Raw genomic sequence first — 24,284 nt, 5'->3', positions numbered from 1 at the left:
GGGATGGGTATTCCATTGCCATTTAAATATTGTAGGTGTGTGAATTCAGCAAAATAATCCAATATAGTCCAGTAGTCCATAACAGTAGAGGGTTATCCATAGGACTGGCAATGTCAGAATTTGTTGACTTGAGCCTTTTACAGCTCAGTATAGTCATATGGCTTTACTTTTTACCACCTCGTTTTTATACTTTTCTGCAGGATGGTTAAGACTAAGATAAAGGAAGTCCTATATAACAAGAAATGTAACTTTTATATCTGCCAAGGTCAGTCAAATAAATGAAAACAAGAGACAAGAAAAACAAGTCATAGGACTGTCCTGCTACAATGCTGTATATGGTTAGATTTCTAAGTTTCTGTGTAAAAACAAGTAATTGTTTATTCCTTTTTAAAAATTTTTTTTTATTTTTCTATTTTTTTCTTTTTTCTTTATATTCTGTAGGCATTTAAAGTTTAACATATCAATACTTGAAGGAAAATACCTGTTCTGTTATGTCTAAGATGTTTGATATTCAGAGAGATAGTGAGGTTCAGTTCAACTACCTATGTTACAGGGTAATAATATCACCAAGCTTTTCTTCTGGAGGGTTAACAACTTCAGTTTGCAGACCAAAAATTAGAGAAAAAGAAGGGCTGCAAGGACAGCCAACATTTTGGCCCTAGCCTTTCAAGAATAGGAGAACCTATATTGTAACATCCTGTAACTCAGTTGTGTCTCAAATTTACTGATCATGGAGATTATGGGGCCAACGAGGAAAGTGATCGATGATGTAGTGTGCCTAAGGAGAGGACAGAAAACATTCTCTCAGGCTTTCACAGAGAGCAAATTGGTCAAGCAATGGCCATGCCTCATCCACATGACTGACACTGACAAAGGATCTACAACTGCAGTACGGGGTTTCAGGGCAAATCCTGAGGGGAATTTATGGCTTTTACATGTAGACCAACAAGAAGTTTCAAGAACATACTTTGGCTGAAAAGGGAATGATCACCAAACTGAACATGCTTAAAGAAGGAAATTCCAAATAGTGCCATGTTGCAAATATATGTTTGAGGACAAATATTTTCTTTATCCTTGACATCTTTGTTATCAAGTGTGGGAAACAAAAGGTAACATGTGTGAAGAGTAAGTCAATAATTCTTTTCCCTCTATTTTTATGTAAATGTTTATACTTGTCTTTAGCACCCCAAGTTTATCATATCTACAATGGTTTGGGTTTATTTTTCCAGCTTATATTTACATTCTACATCAATTTTGAAAGGAAAAGTCAGTAAATAATCCTCTCATCCAACCTTCAAGATTTTTTTACTTGTATTTCTCATTTTTTTCTATATTTTTCTGGGCTGAGTTCTGGAGGATTTCCATATAACCAACTTCAGGTTCACAAACTGCCTTCAAACATATTTAATTTTCTGGTTGGTATATTGAATAACTTTTAAGTGCTAAAAGATATCTCCCTCTTCGTAAAAATTCTGCTGTCTTTAATGACATATGTGCCTTATATGTTCAACTTTCTCTTTTACTTATTAAACCATCTTAAACATAGTTGTTTCATAATCAGTTTCTAATAATTACATTATCTGACATTTTAGAAGTCTAATTTTATCACTGCATGTTCTTACTCATTTTTACTACAGATATTATTTAGGTATTATGTAATTTTGGATTGTGAGTTCACATGTTTGCGAGGCTTTCTACTTCAAATACACTACCAGAGTTGAGAGCAAATGCCACAGAAAATATTGGTATTTACTACTGGGTACAAAGAAATATAACAAGGCCACCCAGGACTGTATTGTAACTTATTGCCTTGGTGGCTCCTAGATCATGCCAGAAATTAAAACCTAAGTGAAGACAGGACTGTGGTTACAAATTCTCTGGGAAGATACCCTCCCCCTTCCCAATCAAAGCCAACATAAAAAAAAAAAAAAGTCTTTATTAATTTAGGAGTGGGAAAGATTTTTTAAACACACTACCTTTAAGTTATAAGCTTTGGAAGTGGAATATCACTTCCAATTGCTTGTCCCCATCTCCTTTTGGTGACTAAAAGACAAGCCCACTGGTCTCTGAGCTTGCCATAGCCCATCAGGGAGCTGAGCATCAGTGCCTTTTTGTTTGCTCTTGGGTTTTTTTTTTTGGGGGGGGAGAGGGAGAGGGAGAGAGAAGGGAGGAGAGAGGGAGAGAGGGAGGGAGAGAGAGGGAGAGAGGAAGAGAGGGAGGGAGAGGGGGCAGAAAGGACAGGAGGGAGAGAGGAAGAGAGGGAGGGAGAGGGGGCAGAAAGGACAGGAGGGAGAGAGAGGGAAAGGGAGAGAAGGAGAGAGGGAGGGAGAGAGAGAGGGAGAGAGAGAGACAGAGGGAGAGAGGGAAAGAGAGAGAGGGAAGAGAGAAAGAGGGGGGAGAGGGGGAGACAGAGAGAGAGAGAGAGGCTATGTTTGTTAGGTAAAGTTAGTTTTTAAATGAAATTTAAATATATTTCTTGGTATATTTCTTGGTATCCTGAACAGTTCATCCCTGAAAGATAAAGAAGTGACAAGTATCTTGAAATGCTAAACACTGTAGATGAGTGAAGATATTACAGATAAAATAATACTTCAAATTTATCTATACTTCTTCACTTTTCTTAACTGGAAAAGTAATGACTCACTAATTACCCTATGAATTATAATAAGCAATGGCTGAAATGATAAATGGACAGTGGATAACAGTTATTTTTGGCATGTAGTTACTCAATAACTCTTAGCTAGTATAGTGCAATTATTGTTATTAATAAACAATCCAGCTTCAGCTCAAATACATTAAGAAGTGACAAAAAGGGGTTAGACATATAGTTCAGTAACAGGGTCATTCTTAGTATCATGCCTTAAAAAATAGTAATAAATTATTACAAATATCACTACACCTTTAGTCCAGTATAAACATAGCCACCTACATAATCTTGGATTTAAAAGCTGCATGGCTCTCTCTTCACCTAAGAAAAGCAAGGATTAGATTCCATGGTAACTATTATTGGTTCTAGAAATAAAAGCCAGTGATTATTACCTGGAGAAGATGAAAGAAATTAGTATTACAGGATAGTATATGAGGAAAGTATTCTTTCACATAGAAATATTGTCATGCATTTTCACTTTATTGCCTAAGAAAACTTGTATAACTAAAGTAGTTACGGCTTTGAATATATAGTAGAATAGGTAAAGACAGCAATAAAAATAAAATTATAAAGGAAAGCTACATATGTTGGCAAACTAGTATTGCAAGAAAAAAATTCCTATAGATATTAGAACTATAAAGCCAGGTAAAGAACAATAGTTACTCCTCCTGCTACTTATAACAAAGTTAGGAGATAGAAGGGTTTTCTATATCTGAAAGTTCTTACGATCATTAGGCATCATCCCTACAAACTTTAAAAAACAGCATACAGACATCTGGAAAAATATCAGAGTGCCAAACAACAGCAAATAAGCTTCTCTGCGTTTGGAATCCAGGTGCTAGAATACAGTAACATAGGGAAGGATAGGAATGAAGTGGGATCCTGAGATATAGCCAGGATCTAAACCAAGAATTGGGAGTCCAAGGAGAGAGTGAGGAAACACAGAAGAGGGACGTGCTAAACAGCAGTTTCATGCTGAATCCCAGTTTGTAGCTTGAGAGAACAGCTGTACGAAGAGGATATTTACTACATACACTTTCTGATTTTAGACTTTGTTATATACCTACAAATGTTATTCATACAGTTGAATGTGGCAAATGAATAGTTACTGCAGTTTCTCATTTTCCCTGATGCTACAATTACTACTGACTGTACCACTGTAGCCAAGGAGATATATTCAAATCAGTCTTTCTTCCTTGTAAACCATGACTGAGACTGCCTGAGATACATACATAAACAATAGCATACGCCACTACCAAAGAACCAAGTAGCAGGCCAATTAGGAAATAACCTCTCATCTCCAATAAATTGAAGCAGTAGAATCGTGCAACAGACTCTAAAGCCAAAATCCATTTATTCCTAGAAAACATTTCTTCAGCAGGGTATGATTGTGCATGCCTGTAATCCCAGCACTGGGGAGGCCAAAGCAGGAGGATCACCTTAAGTTCGAGGCCAGCCTGGGCTACACAGTGAGTTCAACAAAAGCCATAGTTACATAGCAAGACCCTGTCTCAGGCAAGAAAATTAAAAATATCTAAAAAATTAACACACACACACACACACACACACGCTGGGGGAGACAGTTTGACAGTCTAAGCACCTGCCTGACAAACACAAAGACCCAGGTCCTATCCCCATACCACGTGCTGTGTGGCACCAAAACCCCGAGCACATCATAATAGCCATAGAAACTACATAGTGGCACACCCTGTAATCCCAGCACTGGGGAGGCTGAGACAGGAGGATCACTATGAGTCCAAGCCGCATAGCAAAACCCTGTACCAAATAAGTAAATAAACAAATGATTTATAAAGTTTATATATAGTGAGCTCTTCCCAGTCCTCATCATAGACCAGGAAGTTCATATTTGTAATCCCATGGAAACAATATTGAAATTCTAGTGAGTTAACTCCAATATACTACTTCCAGTGCAATCCATGTTGAGAATAAAGACACTAAGGCATATCTGTAGTTATGAAGAGCCAAGGCATCCAGGTCCAGTTACAATGATGGTCATATGAAGCATAAGCCTTGAAGCAGGGCTAAACTTGGGTCTCATTAATTTGTGAAGAGTTGTGGCTTGAGGATGAGTCACTGTGAGAACAACTGGAAGTATGTAACTGATGTGAGCTCATCTAAGTAAGAGGCTAAAATCACCTGTTCAATATGCAGAGAAAAAGAATACGCTGAAAATGTAATCTGCATAACACAATTGAGATAGTATGTATTGTTTCAGGGTTGGCGTTTTAGTTCTAATGTGAAATGTTTTATGCCCTAGAAAGTCACAGCTTCTTGTCTCAAGGCTCCATCCCAGTGAACATTGTGGAGCATGGCTTTCCATTCAACCCTAACTTACACATGTTTATATTTAGGAGCTAGAGTGGGCTACAATGGGTGACAATGCCTTGTTGTCTTTGTTTCTGAGAGTACACATCAGCACGCAGCTGAACCAACCTGCACTGCTTGTACCAATTGAAGGGATAGGAAAAGTCCTAGCCAGCTCTGCACACATCAATACATGGAAATTGGGCCAGGTCCAGCCAGAAATGAAGAGCTCAATCAAGGAGAGTTACCCAGGTGGTCTACGGCACACAGACATACAGAACAAAAGTAGGATGGCTGGGATACCATTTTATTTCAAAGTGTTTGGGGCAAATTACAGCAGCAAAACAGTTCTGGATTGCTTCATTGCCAAGTGCCAGAATGAATCCAAATACAGAATGAAGGAGGATCCAGCCAATAACTGCTGGAAGGTGGGAAGCAGACAAAGGAGAATTCTAATGAGAGCTGTGTGCTAGGACCACTTAGGCTTCACTCTAGAGGCCACCAAAAGCCAATTTTATCCCTAAATACAAAGGACTGGAAGTGAACCCTGGTCTGAAACCAGCAAAAGCGGGTCAACGTAGTGGCATAAACAGGCAAGGTGTCTTGGTGTGTAGCAGGACATGGATACTTCTCCCAATAATGTATCAGAGAAGGACTCAGTACTATGCAACAGAGAAAGCAATACAAGATCCAGATGGATCAGTCATACATGGGTCTTGTGGCACCCCCAGGATTTCCCTCTCCAAGGCACCCCAGCAACTTGGAAAGGACCACAGAGACAATCCCGGTAAGGAGAAGTGAATATTTAGAATGTTTTCCTAGCCACCACAACCAAAGGCCAAGGTCAACCCCATATATATACCACAAATTCTACTGCAAACTTAAGAGGATTACATATCACATTTCTGGGATGCAACTTGGACACTAGCACAGAACTGTGGACACCAGAGGAAATTTATTACATTTCTTTTTCTTTGTGTGATCTGCTTTCCTTTTCTCTCTAGTAGGGTGTTTTTTGGGTTTTTTTTAACCTCCTTAGTTTTTTTGCTACTTAGGTTTCAAACCATTCTTTGTGTTTTCTTCTATTCATATTCTTTCTCTCTTAAACTATTTCTCTTGACTTTATGACATTTTTATGTGAGTGAACATTGTATCTTCATTTTCTAGTTTTGCAAAAATTGCATGATCATCCTTTGCTCTCCAGCCTTTTTTCTCTCCTATAACTCCCAAATCCTATCACGTGAGGTTACAATCACTTAACTAAGGAGAAAATGATCACATACACTTCCTAGTGTAAATTGGACTTCATCATATAACTGTAGAACTTGCTCAAAGGGATAAAGGTATCAGGTTAATAGTTACCTAAGGTGGTTAGTAGCTAGGCTAGAGTTGATGCTATTGTTATTGCTAATTGTATTACTTAAGGCAGTTTTTTTTCTATTGATTGACAACATTGTGAGTTTCTTGGGTTGTAACCATGACCATTTTTGGTAGGCCAGTACCAAAAATAGGATGTAGAGTCAAATACCAACTTCTCCTCATTAATAAATTGGGAAGGTAGGTTGTTAGGACAGACACAGAGACCAAGAATGGCCTACCCATTGAAGACAACCCTGAAAAATGGAAATTCAGCATAAGAACACAATATTAAAAGTTGTTAGAGAAAATAAACAAATCATCCATAAAGCCCATCAGAATCACAACGAACTTCTCTAAAAAAAAAATAAAAAATAAATAAATAAATTTAAAAAACCTCAAATCAAGAAGAGCTTAGAGTAAGACTTTTCAACTGCTAAAACAAACTAGACTCCAACTCCAACTGTGATAGATGTACCCAAAAACCCCATCCTTCAAAAATCAAAGGAGAAATAAGATACTTTCCATATGAATTGCCTAAACTGAGTCAAGAAGGCATCAAAATAAATAAATAAACAAATGTATTTAGTAAAAAAAAGAAGAAGAAGGCATCAAAATTCTGAATAGGGCCAGCCAAATAGCTCAGTGGATTAATGCATCTGCAATCAGGTGCCAGGGCCAGGGGTTTAATCCCTGGGGCTGCTGTGCTGACCTGGCCCCCACAGCAAGCTAAAATAGCAATTAAGACTGGGCGTGGTAGTGCATGCCTGTAATCCCAGCTCTTGGAAGGCTGTAAACAGGTGGATCACTATGAGTCCAATCTAGCAGTCAGAGCCTGAACACCCTGTAGATCCTTCCCTAAAATAAAAAAAAAAAAAACCTAAATAACATAGTACCAGTTAATGAAATTGAAAATGTAACTAAAAACATACCAACAAAGAAAACCTAGAAATTTAGAGATGAATTAATGCCACTAATCCTGAAACTCAGTAATGTAGCTAGACACAAAATCTACACTTAAAATCAATAGGATTCCCTGTATAGAAACAACAAACTTAGTGAAAGAAATTAGGGAAATCACACCTTTCACAACAGCATATCAAAAATTAAACATTGAATAATAATCTAACAAAGGAAGTGAAAGATCTCACTAAAAATTACAGAACTCTGAAAAGGAGATAAAAAAAGATAACAAAAATAGAAAGATATCCGAATTTACCATGATAAAGACAAAAAATTACACTACTATAACAAATAAAGCCTAAAGAAATTCACCACACCAAATCATTACTCCAAATGTTCTGAAGGATATATTAGAAGGAGAAAAGAAAAACGCCAATTCCATGTACCCAAATAGAATAAATCCACCAAATAGGCTAGCAATTAAACAGAGTAGAAAGAAAGAGAACCAGTAAAACGAAAATAGTATGAAAAGGATAAGACTATATATATATATATATATATATATATATATATATCAGTTAAAACTAATATAAGAAATGTCTCAGTTCACCTATCAAAAGAAACAGATTTGACAGAATAGATCAAGATACGAGAACCAACATGATAAACCTTGCAAGAAACACATTTAATTTAACAAAAATTTCATTGATTGAAACTCAAAAGATGGAAAACAATATTGCATGCAACAGCAACAAAGGGGGGGGGGAAAGCATTTGTAGCTATTCTATTTCCTCACAACATGGATTTCAAATCAAGACTAATCAAGAGAGACAAAGATCATACCTGTGCACCCATACAGAACAAATAAAAAGAAACATGAAAAATCAACCAAGCAATAAGACAATTGTAAAAGTAAATCTCAATAACACTCTTTGACAAAGAGACGAATCAACTCGACAAAAACAAAAAAGGAATAAAATAACTATCAAAACTAAATTAAACCACTTAAAAAACTGACATCTATGTAATTAGGAATAAAAAAGGTGAAATCAACATATCCTATAGAAATGCAGACGATTACCAATACCTACTTTGAGAACTTGCATCCTATTAAAATGTAAAACAAAGATACACGTGTACTACCGGAGCTCAATCAAGAAATTCTAAACAACCCAGGAGTTGTCAATGAAATTAAGGCTGTAATTTAAAGCCAACCAACAAGAAGAAAGCACAAGTCCTGAAGGATTAACTGTTGAAGTCTACAAGAAATTGAGAGATCTATTGTCACTACTCCTCAAACTCTTTAATGAAATTGAAAGAGAAGCAATACTCACAAAGTCATTCCTATAAGTTATCATTACCCTGACATCAAAACCAGAGAATGGCCCAAACAAAAAAGAGAACCACAGGCCAATCTCCTAATGAGCATAGATTCAAAAATCATCAGTAAGATAGCACACAAAATGCAGTAATTTATCATGAAGGTTATACACCATGACCAAGTAGGATTCATCCCAAGGATGCAGGGATAGTTCAACATACACAAATCACTAAATGTAACACACATATTAATAAGAGTCAAGGACAAAAACTATCTCAATAGATGTGGAAAAAGCACTTCACAAAGGCCACCATCCATTCATAGTATTTAAAAATACAGAAAATTAGAAAAGATAACCTTAATCTCACTCTGATAAAAGCCATCTCTGACAAACCAATAGTCAACATCAAAATAAATGGACAAAAACTAAATGTTTTTACTCTAATATTAGAAACAGGACAAAAATGTCTACTATCACCATTCTTCTATCACCTTAATATAGTTCTGGAAACATTAGCCAGACCAGTTAGACAAGAAAAAGAAAAGGAGTAAGAATAGAAAATAGAGAAGTTAAATTATCATTATTTCCAGGTGGTACGATACACTACATAAAATAACCCACAAACTCTTCCAAAAGACCTAGATTTACCAACCAAAGTCAGTGGTGTGGCTCGATGCATCAACATTCATAAGTCAACAGCATTTCTATATACAAATAACGAAATTAGCAAGATCACAGCTTTCACAATAGCATTAAAAAAAAAAGAAGAAGAAGGAAATACTTAGGAGTCACACTAAGGAACTAAGTAAAAGACGTTTACATTGAAAACTGTGGTACTCTGGAAAAAAAAAAAAAAAAGGATATCAGAAAATGGAAAGATGGGCTGGCCCAATAGCTCAGCGGATTAAAGTGCCTGCTTAGGCAGATGCAGGGGCCAGGAATTCAATCCCCAGGCCTGCCCTGCCAGCCCCACCCCTGGGGCACACTGGGAAGTGACTGAGACTGGGCGTGATGGCTTGTGCCTGTAATCCCAGCACTTGGGAGGCTGTAAACAGGAGGATCACCATGAGTCCGATCCATGCAGTGAGACCCTGTACGCCCTGTACACCCTGTCCTGAATACAAAAAAGAAAAAAGAAACAAGAAAATGGAAAGATGTTTCTCATTATGAAAAATCAATATAGTGAAAATGGCCAATTCTTCCAAAATTGTTACAGAGAGGTAATGAAATCTTAAACAAAATACCAATAGAACAAATCACAAATTAAAGAAAACAATCCTACCATTCATTTGGAACCTGAAGAAACCAGAATAGCAAAACCAATTCTGGGCAACAAATGCAAAGCAGGAAACATCACAACCCTTGATAATAACTTGAAATTATAGTATAAAGCTACAGTGATTTAAAAAAGAAATAAACAGCATGATATTGATACCTACAGAGATACAAGGATCAATAGAATAGATGCCACATATCTTTGACAAAGAGGTAAAAATATTTTACTAAAATAATGATAGCCTCTTTAACAAATGGTGCAGAAAAGAAAAAGAAACACTTTTCCATATGCCAAGAAATAAAACTAGATACACAACTCTTACCACATACTAAACTAAAATCAAAATTGATCAAAAATATGAATATTAAAACAGAAACACTAAATCTTCTCAAAGAGAAAATAAGTAGAACTCTAAAAAACTTAGGAGTAAGCAAAGACTTTATGAAAAGAACCTCCATGGGACAGGAAATATTCCAGAGAATCAACAACTGGGATATCATCTTCTTAAAAAGCTTTTACACAACATAAGGAACAACTAACAGATAAAGAGAAAGCCCACTGAGGTGGAAAACCTTTTCAGCATGCGTTCCTCAAACAAAGGAATAGTATCTAAAATATATAAAGAACTCAAAGAAATAAGACTCTCCCAAATTTAAAGACCCAATACATAAATAGGCCCTAGAAATAGATGCTTCTCAGATGAAGAGTACAAGCAACAAATATATCAAAAAAGGTTGCACATTACTGGTCATTAGAAAAATGAAAATTAAAACAACACTCAGATTCCACCCTGGAAAGAATGGTTGTTATCAAGAAATCAACCAATAACAAATACTAGAGAGGCTGTGGGGGAAAAGGAACACTTGTCCATTGTTGGTAAGAGTGCTGACTGGTACAACCACTATGGAAATCAGTGTGAAGATTCCTCAAAAAACTAAAAATAGAGGTTCCATCTGACCCAGCTATTTCCCTTGTTGGTATCTTCCTGAAAGAATTAAAGGCATCATATCATAATGATATATGCACAGCCATGTTTATAGCAGAACAGTTTGTAACAGCTAAATTTTGAAGAGTCCAAATGCTCATCAACAAATGAGTAGATAAGATGTAGCTTTTCATACAATGATGTTCTACTCTGTCATAAAGAACGATAAACTTGGGACATTTCTAGTTATATGAATGCACGATACTATACTTAAGTGAAATAAATCAGACACACATGTTTACATATTACATCATCTTTATTGTGAAAAAATCAATAGGATAAACAAGGACAAAAATATATAATAGACATTGGGAATTGGAAAGAAAATATCCAAATGGGAAGGGAAGCCAGGAAGAGAAAAGAAAAATAAAATATAAAACAGAAGGAAAAAAATGGGAATAAAGCTTTTGTAAATAAGGAAGAGAAGAGGACTGAGGGAGAGAAGAGATGAAAATAGAAGAATGACGATATAGCATGTCCAAATTCAAATTTCCTATTAAGAATGTGATTATTATGAATATCTAAAATGAAAAATAAAATTAACTTTGAAAAAGTAGGATAAAATATGATGTGTAACAATTAAAATGTCAGAAAAAAAAATGTCTACTTCTCCAATTAGGTAGTTCTATATCACACAGAGAACCAAAATATGTAACACTAAGTTCTCAGTAATAACAGCTGACAGAAATATCTGACGAGGAAATACTGTGAAAGGTCATTTTAAACTTCCTGTTTTGGTGGTCAAAAAGGGGAGGCAAAAAACAGGAATGCATCACTCATGGATATCAAATATTTTTTCAAAACTTACACGGTTATTAGGCAAAAAAATGAAGTAACTTTAAAATACTCTACAGTAGGCCGAGCACCTCTTTTACAATGTTATTTTAAACATAATATGGCAAAGATTTAAAAATTATTTAAAATAAATAAGGAGAGAGTGGGGGTGGTGACATGCGCCTGTAATCCCAGCTCTTGGGAGGCTGTAAACAGGCGGATCACTAAGAGTCAAACTTAGTAGTGAGACTCTGAACACCCTGTAGACCCTTCCTTAAAATACAAAAAAATAAATAAGGATGCTAAATAACTAAAAGAATGAACAATAAGGAGCACAACTAAGTTATCATTTGTCTATATGTGCATATATGTTTACAAAGAACTGGTAAATGGTATAACATAAAAAAGTATATTTTAAAAAAGACCCAAAAAAGGAAGTCAGAGTCTACGAGAACATATGAAAGGAACCAATAGGAGAATGACTATAAATCATGTATCTGCAAAGATCATTATCCAGAATGTATACAGGACTATTAAATCTCAGTAACAGGGCCGGCCAGATAGCTCAGAGGATTAAAGCACCTGCTTAGGCAGACATGGGGTTCAATCCTGGTATATAGTTCCAGCCCCACCCAAGGGGCACCCTGAGACAGAGATGGAGAATGGGTATGGTGGCGCACACCTGGAAACCCAGAGCTTGGGAGGCTAAATGCAGGAGGATCACTATGAGTCTGATCTATGTAGTGAGACCCTGTAAACCCTGTACTAAATACATTAAAAAATAATAACAACAACCAACCTGCTGCAAAAAAAAGCAAAAGATTTCAATAAATACTTCCCCTAAAAAAAAATACAAAAGCCAACAAGCATATGAAAGTTTGCTCAACATCACTAATCATTAAGGAAATGGAAGTCAAAACTACCATGAGATACTACCTGACACCATTAGGAAAACAACTATCAAAAAAACTATGTCAAGGATGTAGAGTACCTGGAACTCTAAGTACTGTTGGTAGGAATGCAAAATGGTACACTCTCTGAGAAAAACAATGTAACAATTGTTCAACACACTGACAGAGAACTATCACATTGTATAATATTTACACATCTGGGTAGATAGAAAAACTACCTGTCAAAAAGATATCTATATACTTGTGTTTACAGCAACATTATTTACAATAGCTACAACATGGAAGCAACCCCAATATACATGTATGCATGAATACATAAGCAAAAAAGTGACATATATTGAATTATATTTAGCGTTTAAAATAAATTCAGAAAAGTTTTTAAAATAAAGAATATCCTATAACTTGTATGAACCCTGAAGACATTATGCTATGAATGTAACATAGTCACAAAAAGACAAATACTTAAAGGTCCCATTTACTTCAGGTATTTAGACTAGTCAAAATCACAGAGACAGAAATAGAAATTTATTACAGCTTGTAGAAGAGGGGATTAGGAGTTACTGTTTGATCGGCATAGAATATCTGCTCTGCAAGAGTTCTAGAGATGAATGATGTAATGGTTACACACCACAAGAAAATTTACTATCAAATTTAAAAATGGTTAAGATTGGCTGGGGAGAGAGTTCAGTAGTCTACACACCTGTCTGGCAAGCACAAGGACCTGAGTTAGATCCCTGGTACCGCATACCAAACCCCAGGTGCACCCTGCCATGCTGAAACTGGGCAAGATGGCACACGCCTCTAATTGCAGCACTGGGGAGGCTGAGACAGAATGATCACAATGAGTCTGAGTTATATAGTAAGACACTGTTCCAAGTAATTAAAATAATAATAATTTTTAAACAATGGTTTAAGATAGTAAAAAATATGTCATGTGTTACCATAATTTAAAAAAAAGCATCTGCCTGGCAAGTGCAAAGTCCCAACTTGAATCCCAGGTACCAAAATAAAACAAAACTAATAAAAAAGGGAAAGAATTAAGTCTTATTTTCATATATAAAGGTAATAATTACAGGTAAAAGCATTGTCTCCTGAGCATAAAAGACCTAGCAGAAAAAGTTATAGTTTGAAGATAAATGTGGCTCTGTTCAGGAGTAACATATTTCTATTTTGATAATAAAAGTAACTATTAACATGGGGAAGCCAAAGACTTTACCGAAACTTACAAAGCTCCTCTGACAAACATATTAGGAGTTAAATGAAGCACTTAGTATTTGTTAAATGAATACATAAACTCATAAAATTAATGGATAATTGATCAGTTAAAATTTAAAAGCAGGGGCCAGCGAGATGGCTCAGTAGAATAAGCACTCCCCTGGCAAGCGCAAGGGCCTGAGTTCAATACCCCAGCTCCGCAAAAAAAAAAAAAAAAAAAAATTAAAAGCAAATGGGAAACCACATAAGAGGAAATCAAAGGATAAACATGTCATCACAAAAGACAGATCTTACTGCAGCTAAAGAAAAATGAGTAAGAAAACTGAAACATCCTTGGTAATGTACAATCTATAATACTGAATTTTCAGACTTTTTAAATACTATCATTCCCAGCTGTATTACAGATTCACGGAATGAATTAGAAGAATAATGCTTACTATGTCTTATTTTTAAAGTTTACAAGTTATTTCAATTGTGGAAATTTCTACAAAAAGATAATGAAAAGGAAAAAATCCGCAAAAATCATAAAGCACTTTATCACAAAAGAGAACTCAGTGCACTACAAAGTATCAGTAGCCCAATATTATTAAAAGACCTATATTACTTAACACTTAAGAAAAAGCACATCAGCATTTACTAGAAAATGTTAAGTGAAAAGAACATAAAGTACCACATGATTATTACTATTTGAAAATTATACATGAAAAAAATTAGAAATTATACAAAAGATGCCATTAGTGAGCAAAAAAAAATTCTAGTTTTTATACATAAGGTAAAAAGTTCAATAAATTTTGAAAAGTTTAACACAATTATATGATAAAGTTTCACAGCAAAGCCTAAAAACACAAACTGCCAGGCATGGTGGCACACACTTATAATCCCAGTACTTGGGAAGCTGAGGCATGAGGATCACTGCGAGTTGGGCCACATACTGAGACCATCCCAGCCTGAATTACATAGTGAAACCCAGTCTAAATTTTAAAATTAAACAAAACAAAATAACTAAAGGCAAACAATGACCTGCTATCACTAGAGATGGGAATCAAGAAGCAATAATGAACTCATCATTTAATTTTCATACACACACATGAACATACACACAGCTGCATATATTCTAACTTATATATGTGTATATATAAATGTATTATCTACACATACATCCAAACTTATAAATGTAAAAATATTAAACTCAGTGTAATATACAAATTTATTTTAAACACGAAGTTTTCCAAATAAGTAATCCAAGTACTAAAATAAAATGGAATAAATATCTCAGGATTTTTTTTTCAGGTTTCAAATGCATTTTTATTTACTATTTTTGATGACTATAAATAAGTGTTTCCACTATGGAAAACAAAGTTAGCACAGTACATTTTCATGACTGGGGAATGGATTTTCTGAAGTCATCTTTAATAGGGTAAAAACTTAGAAAAACAAAACAAAAAAATGGCCTGAATGTTGGAATTCAGTTCTTTATATAAAGTTCCTTGTAGAAACAAAACAGAATTAAAATCAAAAAAAGGTGAGGGCAAAATTTAAAAAAGAAAAGAAGGAAAAGGAGAGAAGTTAAGAGGACTCATTGCTTCTCCGACTTCTCTTCAGCTTCCTCTCCAGGGTCCTTGTTCTCCCCCTTCACAGAGAGAGCTTCTAGCTTTTCAGCTACTTTTTCTGAATTAATCATTTTTGCCCAGTCCTTTCTTTTCTCTCTCTTCAATTTCTACTCTGCATTCTTCAAACTTTATTTTAAATTTTTGTGCATTCTCAGCATTTAGGAAGTGGATGGCAAGCAGCTCTGGCTTGGGATACTCATCGGTGAAGTCAGCATGGGTATTCCAGATCCAGGCACGGTCACGGCCAGCATTTGGCTTTAGCTCCATCATAGGCGTGATATAATGATTGGAGCAGATTTTTAGGGTCTTGTCCCGCCTCATGAGGAGGTGGGTGATCCCCTTATCCTTATGCTTTAGGAACTTGACATCACCGGTGCCTCATTCTTTCCATTCTGGACTATCATTGTCTGAAGCAAATCGGAACAACTGTGCTCTCATTTTTAAAAGTTCCTCATCTTCCTCTAGCGTTTCAATTTCTTGCTCAGGAAGAGAAACTATTGGTTCAAACTGGGGGTCATGGTTGGATTCGTCTGCATTCTCAATGGAGGTATCATGATCCTCATGAGTATCCCGGGCTTGAAAAATGCAGTTGATAGCTCGCTAAGCAAAGTTCCACAAAGAAAAGGCATAAGAGTCTAGCCCAATTTAGAAGTTGGGGGCATAAACTGTCACATTTTAGGTCTAACTCGCGACCCAGAAGAAGTCCTAAACTCACTATCAAACTCAGATGGGGGAAAGTAAATACAAGAACTTTGCTGCTCTTCCCTTTGTTTCACAGCATTGCGGCTCCATTGTGGCCAGTACCACACCAGTCACCAGCAGCCAACAAAGCCCCGGGTCAGCGCATCCAGGACCCGTTCTCTCCCACCCAGAAACCAGAGCTTTCGCCACAGAAGCTGGCGGAAGTTCAAGACGTAAAGATGGAATGAATGAAGGGATGCGTGGGTGACACTAGGGAGGGATGTAAAGTCCTAGCGTGAAGCCCATAAAAGTGGACCGAACCAGAGGAAACTAGTCGCCCGCTGGATTCCCTGCGGGTGGCGCCTTGCGTGGCGATAGCTGTTCTCCAACCCACACCAAGGTCACGCAGGCATCCCACTGCCCCCACAACCAGAACCTGCGCCCCAAGGCCCATGTGCCCTAACCCCACAGGCCTCAAGCCCTTGGGCCCCCTGCGCCCCAACTCCCTCAGGATTTTTAAGAATATATATTTAAGGGTTGGGGAGATACATAAGCAGTCTAAGCATCTCCTTGGCAAGTGCAAGGGCCCAAGATCCATCCCTGGTACCACATGCTGCCGGCCCCAGATGGGCACACTATGCTGGCCACCAAAACCAGGAGTGGTGGCACATGCCTATAATCCCAGCACTAAGGAGGCTGAGACCGTAAGATCACTACAAGTCCAAGGTGTGTAGTGAGACCCTGCACCAAATATATAAATAAATGGTTTTTTAAAAAAATTAAAATATATTTAAAACAGGGGAGCAAGAATAACAATGAACAATCTGTACAAAGATTTTTAAATTATTCATAAATCACTGTAGCCCACAACCCCCCCCAAAAAAAAAAAGTTACTACATCCAAATTCAGAACAAGACATGTCAGGTAACTTTGTTATGTTAAGCTAAGAAATAATAACTTCAATAAATGGGAGGCTACTGAAGGTCACAGGCAGCTTAAAAGTAATCAGAAAAAAAAAATAAGATTTCTAAATGACTGTTTTAAGTAGTTATGGAAATAAACTAGTTTCACTTCCAGGAAGACAAGCAGACACATTTGTCCATATTTCTCAGGCTAAGTACAACTAATAACCAGGATATAACAGAAACAAAAACAAAAGAGTCTAAGAGGTGGATCAAAGAAAGTTAGAGATCTCTGAATCCAGGGAATGACACAGTAGTAAGATTCACTATTTTGTTTGCACTTCATATATCCCACTTTTGAAGCTAAACTAACCAGTAATTCAGAAAGGCCAATAGGTGTAGACACACAAGTCTCAATAAAAGCTTGTTTTCCCTAGCCAAAGGACCAGAAGAGGGCATCCTAGCTATATATAAAACTTTTACACAGTAATTGTTCTAGTCCAGCTAAACATCCCTGCAAAAATTGTGACTCACATTCACAAACAACAGCAGAGACCAAATGAGGAACCCAGAACTTTACATTTGGTCTTTCTAACTGGAACCCCAAGACTCCTGCTTGGAGAAAATGCTAAATAGGGAGCCTAGACTTGCAACCCAACCCAGTGAGGTATACTTCCCCTATCTGGCTATCGTGGTCTCAAAAAGACCTAGGGCAGAATCAGGTATTTAGTTTACAAATCCCTAGTAATAACAACAAGCCACCTTCTACCAGCAAGTGTCAGTGAAGACATCATGGGGATCAGTAATGTGGTAATTCAAGACTTCAAGCAGGAAAGTATCAAAGGAGATTCTGATGGCCAGAATTTCCAAGTAACCAGAATACCCCTGACCTTAGATATTAATGCAGACTAACTGAAGAAACGAGACATTTACCTCCACCTGTCATCTGCCAGTGACAAAGTGCATTTGCCCTTTCACTTCTTTCACTGAATATCAGCTGCTTCAAACTTAAAAGAAATCTAGATTCTAAGAACACAACAGTCCATCTCTAGGTTTCAAAACAGGCCATTCACCATATCCAGAAGATTCCAAACTAATCACAAGATACTTAAATTACAAGTGAGATGACAGAGATATTCGATATGACAAGGATTTTTAAAGCAGCCATAAAAATGCTTTATGTAACAATTATAAGCATGTACAAAACAAACACTTTAGCGAAGAAACAAAATCATGCTTTTAAAAGGCATAAAAATGAACCAAATAAATATCAGAATTCATGACCTTATCAGACCCAAAAGCTACAACTCTTGTTGCATAGGTCCTGCTGTACCTTGGTCTTAATCATCCAGCAGAAAAGTATAAAAACAAAGTATAAGAAGTAAAGCCATGCTGTTATGTTGAGCTGAAGGGGACTCAGGTCAACAATTTCAGACACTGCCAGTCAAGCGGAAGACCCAATACTATTATGGACTACTGGACTCTTTTAGAATATTTTGCTGAGTTAACACACCTATAATATTCAAATAACGGAACTTAACAAAAAAAAGGGGGATACAGGTGAATGTCCATTTTGTATCTGTGTATTCAAAATGGTTAGGATAGTTACATTCTCTTAATGAATAGAGGGATTTGTTCTAATAGTGTTTGTAAATAGGATATCATGTCTGCGTCTTGTACAGCAATTAACCACTAGGAAGAACGCATGCAATGTGTTAATTATTGAAACTGTCCTACCAATTTGGTTTGAAACTGTCTCACTGCTATTTGTTTATCAATAAAATTATGGGAAAAAATATCAGAATTCAAAAAAAATGCAGCAGCCAAAACAAGAAACTCAAAGGACCTAGCATTAATGTCATCAGAGGCCAGAAGAAAATGAGAAGAAAGATAAGGCAGGAAATGTACTGCAAAATATACGGGTAAACCTCCCCTGGATTTGGTAATTTGGTAAAGACTAAATATTTGAGTGAACTTCAAATCGAGTAGTTCAAAGAAATTCAAACATCATATAAACATGGAAATTAGGAAAAAAACATACAAATGATCAAAAAATGACGCTACATGCATGGGGGAAAAATAATTCAAATGACAGTAGATATTTCATTGGAAACCACAGAAGTGGAGGAGAAAATGGCACATTTCAACTACTAGCAGAAGATAATAATAATGCTAAAGCTATTTTCAATGGAAAAATATCTTCAAAACTGCAGGGTTTGGAAAACAGAGATTTTTAAATCAATAGAAACTAAATCTGTTACCAGCATATCTATTCTAAGAGCTAAATTAAATTCTGCAAACAGAAAGAAAGATTAAATAAGGAGCTTTGTAATAGTAAGAAGAAAAAGCATGATAAACACAACTAAGGTAGGTAACTATACAGGGCCTTCCTCTTGAGTTTTCTAAAATGCATTTCATTTTGAGGTAAATTTAATATCTGATATGGTTTTCAACATACATAGAAGAGGTATTTAAGACAATTATAATCAAGGTACCATAAAGGTTCATAAAGGGAAACTGTTTCTCGACTGATTGAACTGGAATGTTATTAGTAAACTGTGGTAAGATATGAAATACGATATCTAAAAAGAATCACAAAAATGTCTGAAGAGATTAAACTTAAAATCACTACAAAAAAGCCAAAATAAAATTTAATAATGTTCATGTAACCCTTTGCCAGACATACAAAGAAACACATCACCCCAGCACAAAATAAAATGGTACACATAAGGTCTAACGTGTTAAGTTTCATGAATTTTCTTATAATCTTAAGGAGATAAAAAAAAAACCAATAAAAATGACACAATTTCAAAACAAGATGACAGGAAATCAACAATGGTTAATATACTGCATATTGTTATCTTTGAAGTAGTTGCTCAGATTATCAGGTACAAGCATACAAAATTTATTAAGCAATATAAGCATTAACTGTTCCTTTCTAAGTTTCATTTATTGTAAATAACTATATTCATTAAAAACCAAGATTTCCTGGCTATATCGTAAGACATGGTGGAACATTATGAAGTCTATAAGAAACTCACTTCAATGTACGGATTTAGGTGACATGAAAGTACAAAGGATGGGAGAAACAGATTATATAAGTATCAATCAACAAAAAATAAGACATACCAACTAAGGTATCTATACTAAAAAAGAAAAACAGCACCTGATGGTGATGATGTGGAGAAAGTGGAACCCTTATACACTGGGGTTGAGAGTAAAATATGGTTCTGCTATTATGGAAAACAACATGACAGAGAATCAAACAGTTGAACAGAGATTATATATGGTCTGGAAAGAAAAAATGCAAAGGAACTAAGTGGAAAAAGTCACATAGGAAAGATCACGTTTTGCAAGATTCCATTTACAGGAAATTACAGTATTTAAATAGGTACATATGAAAGAGGCAAAGAATAATTAGTTGCCACTGGCTTGTAAATGCTCATGGGGCCACTTTAACAGAGAGAAAAATCTTTGAAAATTAGAAAATTATGATGGTTGTACAACTTTACGAATATATTAAAAGCCCCTGAATTTCACAATGTAAAATAGCAAAATGGTAAATTTTGTTAATGTGAATTTTATCTCATATTAAATTGAATATTTTTCTTCTTGAAATTATTACATTAAACTTATTGACAAAAATTATATAATTTATTATGTATATATTATCTTTAAATATAATGTTCATACAAATAAAAACAAAATTTTCTCTGTCCATTTATCCACATGGATATTTAGGTAAATTCCATTATTCTGAACGTGCTAAAAAAAAATGAGAATGTAGATATCTCAACCTATTAATTTCACTCCTATTACATATATATTCAAAACTCCTGGATCATATAGCAGTTCTACTCTTAGTATTTTGAGGTCAGCCTCCAGGCTATTTTCCATAATGGTTGCAGTACTAGTTTGCATTCTCACCCTGAAATGTTCTGCCACATGCATCCCACCATGTACTTTTCATCCTTTTTACCACAGTCATTCAAATTGTTGTGAGATGATAGATCACTGTAGTTGTAATTTGCATTTCTTAAATGATTAGTAATATTGAGCACATTTTTCATATGTCTTTTACTAGTTGTATGTTTTGAGAAATATCTACTTAAATCCTTTATATATTTTGCTTATCAATCCTTATCACATCTATGATTCCCAAACACTGCCTAACATTACATAGGTTGTTTATTTACTATGATTATTTCCACAGCTGTAAAATTTTCAGACTGGCATAATCTCAATTTGTATTTTACTTTTATCATCTACTTTTTGTTTATTTGTTTGTTTTTATGTATTTAGTACAGGGTCTATAGGGCCCCACTACATAGATCAGACTCATAGTGATTCTTCTATTTTCAGCCTCCCAAGCGCTGGGATTACAGGTGGTTGCCACCAGTCCCAGTCTCAATTGCCATCTCAGAGTGCCCCCAGGGGCAGGACCAGCATGGTATCCTGGGGATCCAGCCTGGCTGCTGTGCTCTGCCTAAGCAGGCACTATAGTCCTCTGAGCTATCTGAGCAGCCCTTGTCATCTATTTTATTTAAGTTTCTTACATAAAAAATTCTTCTCCAATCAAAGCCATGAGTTTTTCCTTATTTTCATCTAGTAATTGTAAAGTTTCAAATCTTTAATGTCTTTAACCTGGATGTTTTTAATTTTGTTTTTAAATGACATAATTACACAAATCATTAGGATACAATACGTTTTCATAAATGTATATGCTGTTTAATAATTAAGTAAAGATAATTAACATATCTATTACTCCACACAATTATCATTTGTTTGGGGTGAAACATTCAAAATCTCTTCCCTCCTAGCTATTTTGAAACACACAATACATTATCCTAACCATTATCTTTACTGTGTAATAGAATACCAAAACATATTCCTACTACCTAACTTTGTATTTCAATGTCAAATAAAGAGGTTAAAAAAAAATGTAAAAGTTACTGGAGTCTCTTGTCCAAAAGACACAGAAATTGAAAATATATACAAACCCAGCCTCGTAGTACAAAATATAGGAAGCAGAAACAATTGAAATGAAAAATGAGCAAATGTAGAATTCTAATTAGAGATTTCACTACCTCTCTAAATGGCTAACAGGATAACTAGTGAGAACAGGAAAAAGGAAAGGTAATATAGAAAACACCTTCAACCAATAAGCTATCATTTATATTATAGAACAGAAGAATATTCATCCTTTTTAGGTACCCAAGGAGAACACATATTATGCTGGTTCATAAACAAACCACTAATAAATTAAAATAAATGAAGTTATATACTTTATTCTATTTCCATCCACATAATGTCAAATTAAAAACCAATATGAAAAAGACAACAGTAAAGTGCCCAAATACTTAAAAATCAACAGATCTAAATATTTTACAAAATCATCAGCCATATGGATGCATTTAATACACTTGTCACAAGCATAATGGATATATTAATTTATATAATATTAATATTAACATAATTGAATACAAATAGATATTATTGACATCAATATTTAAATGAATGAATGAATAATAATGTGAATAACTGGTTGAAAGACAACACTTGTGGAAAAAAAAAGAACGCTATACATTACAACAAATACTGTGATATTCATATTACTTTGTTAAGTGAAATTCTGTATCACTTGTAATTTTTGTGTTTTAATAGTATTTTGTATTCAAAGAAAAAAGAATCATAATATAAATTATAATTAAGTACTAATATAATAAATATCCAAGCAAGCACCTTCAAACCTGAAGTAAATGCCTGTGTAAACAGATGAACTAAGACTTACTGGTGAACGACTGCTCAGAATATAGACATAACATGTGAATAAAGTGCTCTTGAGAGCAAATGGACATGGGTCTGTCTGTCTTGTGTTGTAATGGACTAACTTAATACACTTCTGTGAAATAAAGAAATGTTTTCTGAAAAAATAAATAAATAAATATTTTACAAAACAAAGGAAAACATTAAAAGGTAATTTTTAAGTGATTAAAAATTATTAAAATTTGCTGTACATAACTAAAGCAGAATGGTGAGGAAAATTTACAGCACTAAATAGGGCTCTTAGTAAAAAAAAAAAAGTCTCACATCAACAACTGAAAAAAAAGAAAGAATCTCCAATTTGGAGCTGGGGAGACAGCTCAGTAGAATAGGCACTTGCCTGGCAAGCGCAAGGACCTGAGTTCAATCCCTGGTTCCACCAAAAAAAAGAAAAACAAGAATCAAATCAACAACTGAAACTCACTTGAAAAATGTAAGAAAAAAATGAAAGCCAAAACAAAAAAATGGAAAAAAAATAATAGGATAAACCAATTACATTTACATTTAAAAATGTATTTATTAAACAATCCAACTGACAAAACATTAGCAAAACTTACAAAAGAGAAGCTATGAAGTACCAATGCAAGAAAGGTGCATCATTGCAGCTCCTGCAGATATCAGAAAATTAAAGGGACAAACCACTCTAAACATAAAATTTGAACATTATTACAATATAGTACAATTCCTTGAGGAAAAAACAAGCAAGTCTCCAGTTCCACTGAAGAATCTACTCAATCTTTTAGGAAGAATTAACATCTCTTCTATATAAATCTTATATGGATAAATACAAAGGCAATAAAAACTATAAAAAATAGGTGAGTTTTGTAAAATCAGAGGATATAAGATAAAAACACAAACGTCAATATTGAAATTTAAAATGTATTTATAATAACTAGAAAAACAGTAAATCATTTATAAAATTAACAAAGCATATACACTTCTTGTATGCTGAAGAAATTTTTAAAACAACAGAAAGAAAAATTATTTATATAAATAGAAAAATACAATGGTCATGGTTGAAAGATAAAACATAATAAAACGTGGGTAGATACACATCAATTCCTAAAATATTTATGGAAAAGCAAGGGAATAGAATAATGTATTGTAACATCAACAAAAATATTGCAGAAATCAGTCCATGCAATTTCAAAATTTATAGCTGCAGTATTCAAGATATTGTAGTATGTCAGATACTACAAGGTACTGTAGTATTTGTAAAAGAAAAACTCATAAATAGATCAGGAAAGCAGAAAGCAAATACTTAGACACATAAATTTGCAAATAATTTTTGACAAACATACAAATGCAACTCAATCAAAGTGAAGCTATTCAATAAATAGTATTTCCACAGGTACACATCCATAGGCAAACATTGACTCTCAAGAACTAACATTTTAAAAAATTAAGTCAGAAAAAAGGTAAAGTAAACCTTTGGCTCCAGAGTTAGGCAAAGAATTAAGAACAAAAGAAGTATCAATTAAAGGAAAAATATTGACCTCTAAAATTATAAATATTTTTTAATTAATTTTATTTATGTGTGTGTGTGTGTGTGTG

The 24,284-nt window shown here is 34.9% G+C and overlaps 1 protein-coding gene and 1 pseudogene across 1 annotated transcript in view; both read right to left on the bottom strand.

Moving 5' to 3' along the window:
- Window positions 1–24,284, bottom strand: part of Vps13b (vacuolar protein sorting 13 homolog B) — an 881,657-nt gene that overhangs the window by 633,744 nt on the left and 223,629 nt on the right. Inside the window, 1 exon segment of the mRNA XM_023699943.1 lies at window positions 2,823–2,846. Within this exon segment, the coding sequence (XP_023555711.1) occupies window positions 2,823–2,846 (24 nt within the window).
- LOC105743340 lies at window positions 15,291–16,459 on the bottom strand (annotated as a pseudogene).

Source organism: Octodon degus, unplaced genomic scaffold (genome assembly GCF_000260255.1).
Source record: "Octodon degus isolate 3935 unplaced genomic scaffold, OctDeg1.0 scaffold00118, whole genome shotgun sequence".
NCBI lineage: Eukaryota > Metazoa > Chordata > Mammalia > Rodentia > Octodontidae > Octodon > Octodon degus.
This window is presented reverse-complemented; position numbering and strand designations above follow the sequence as displayed.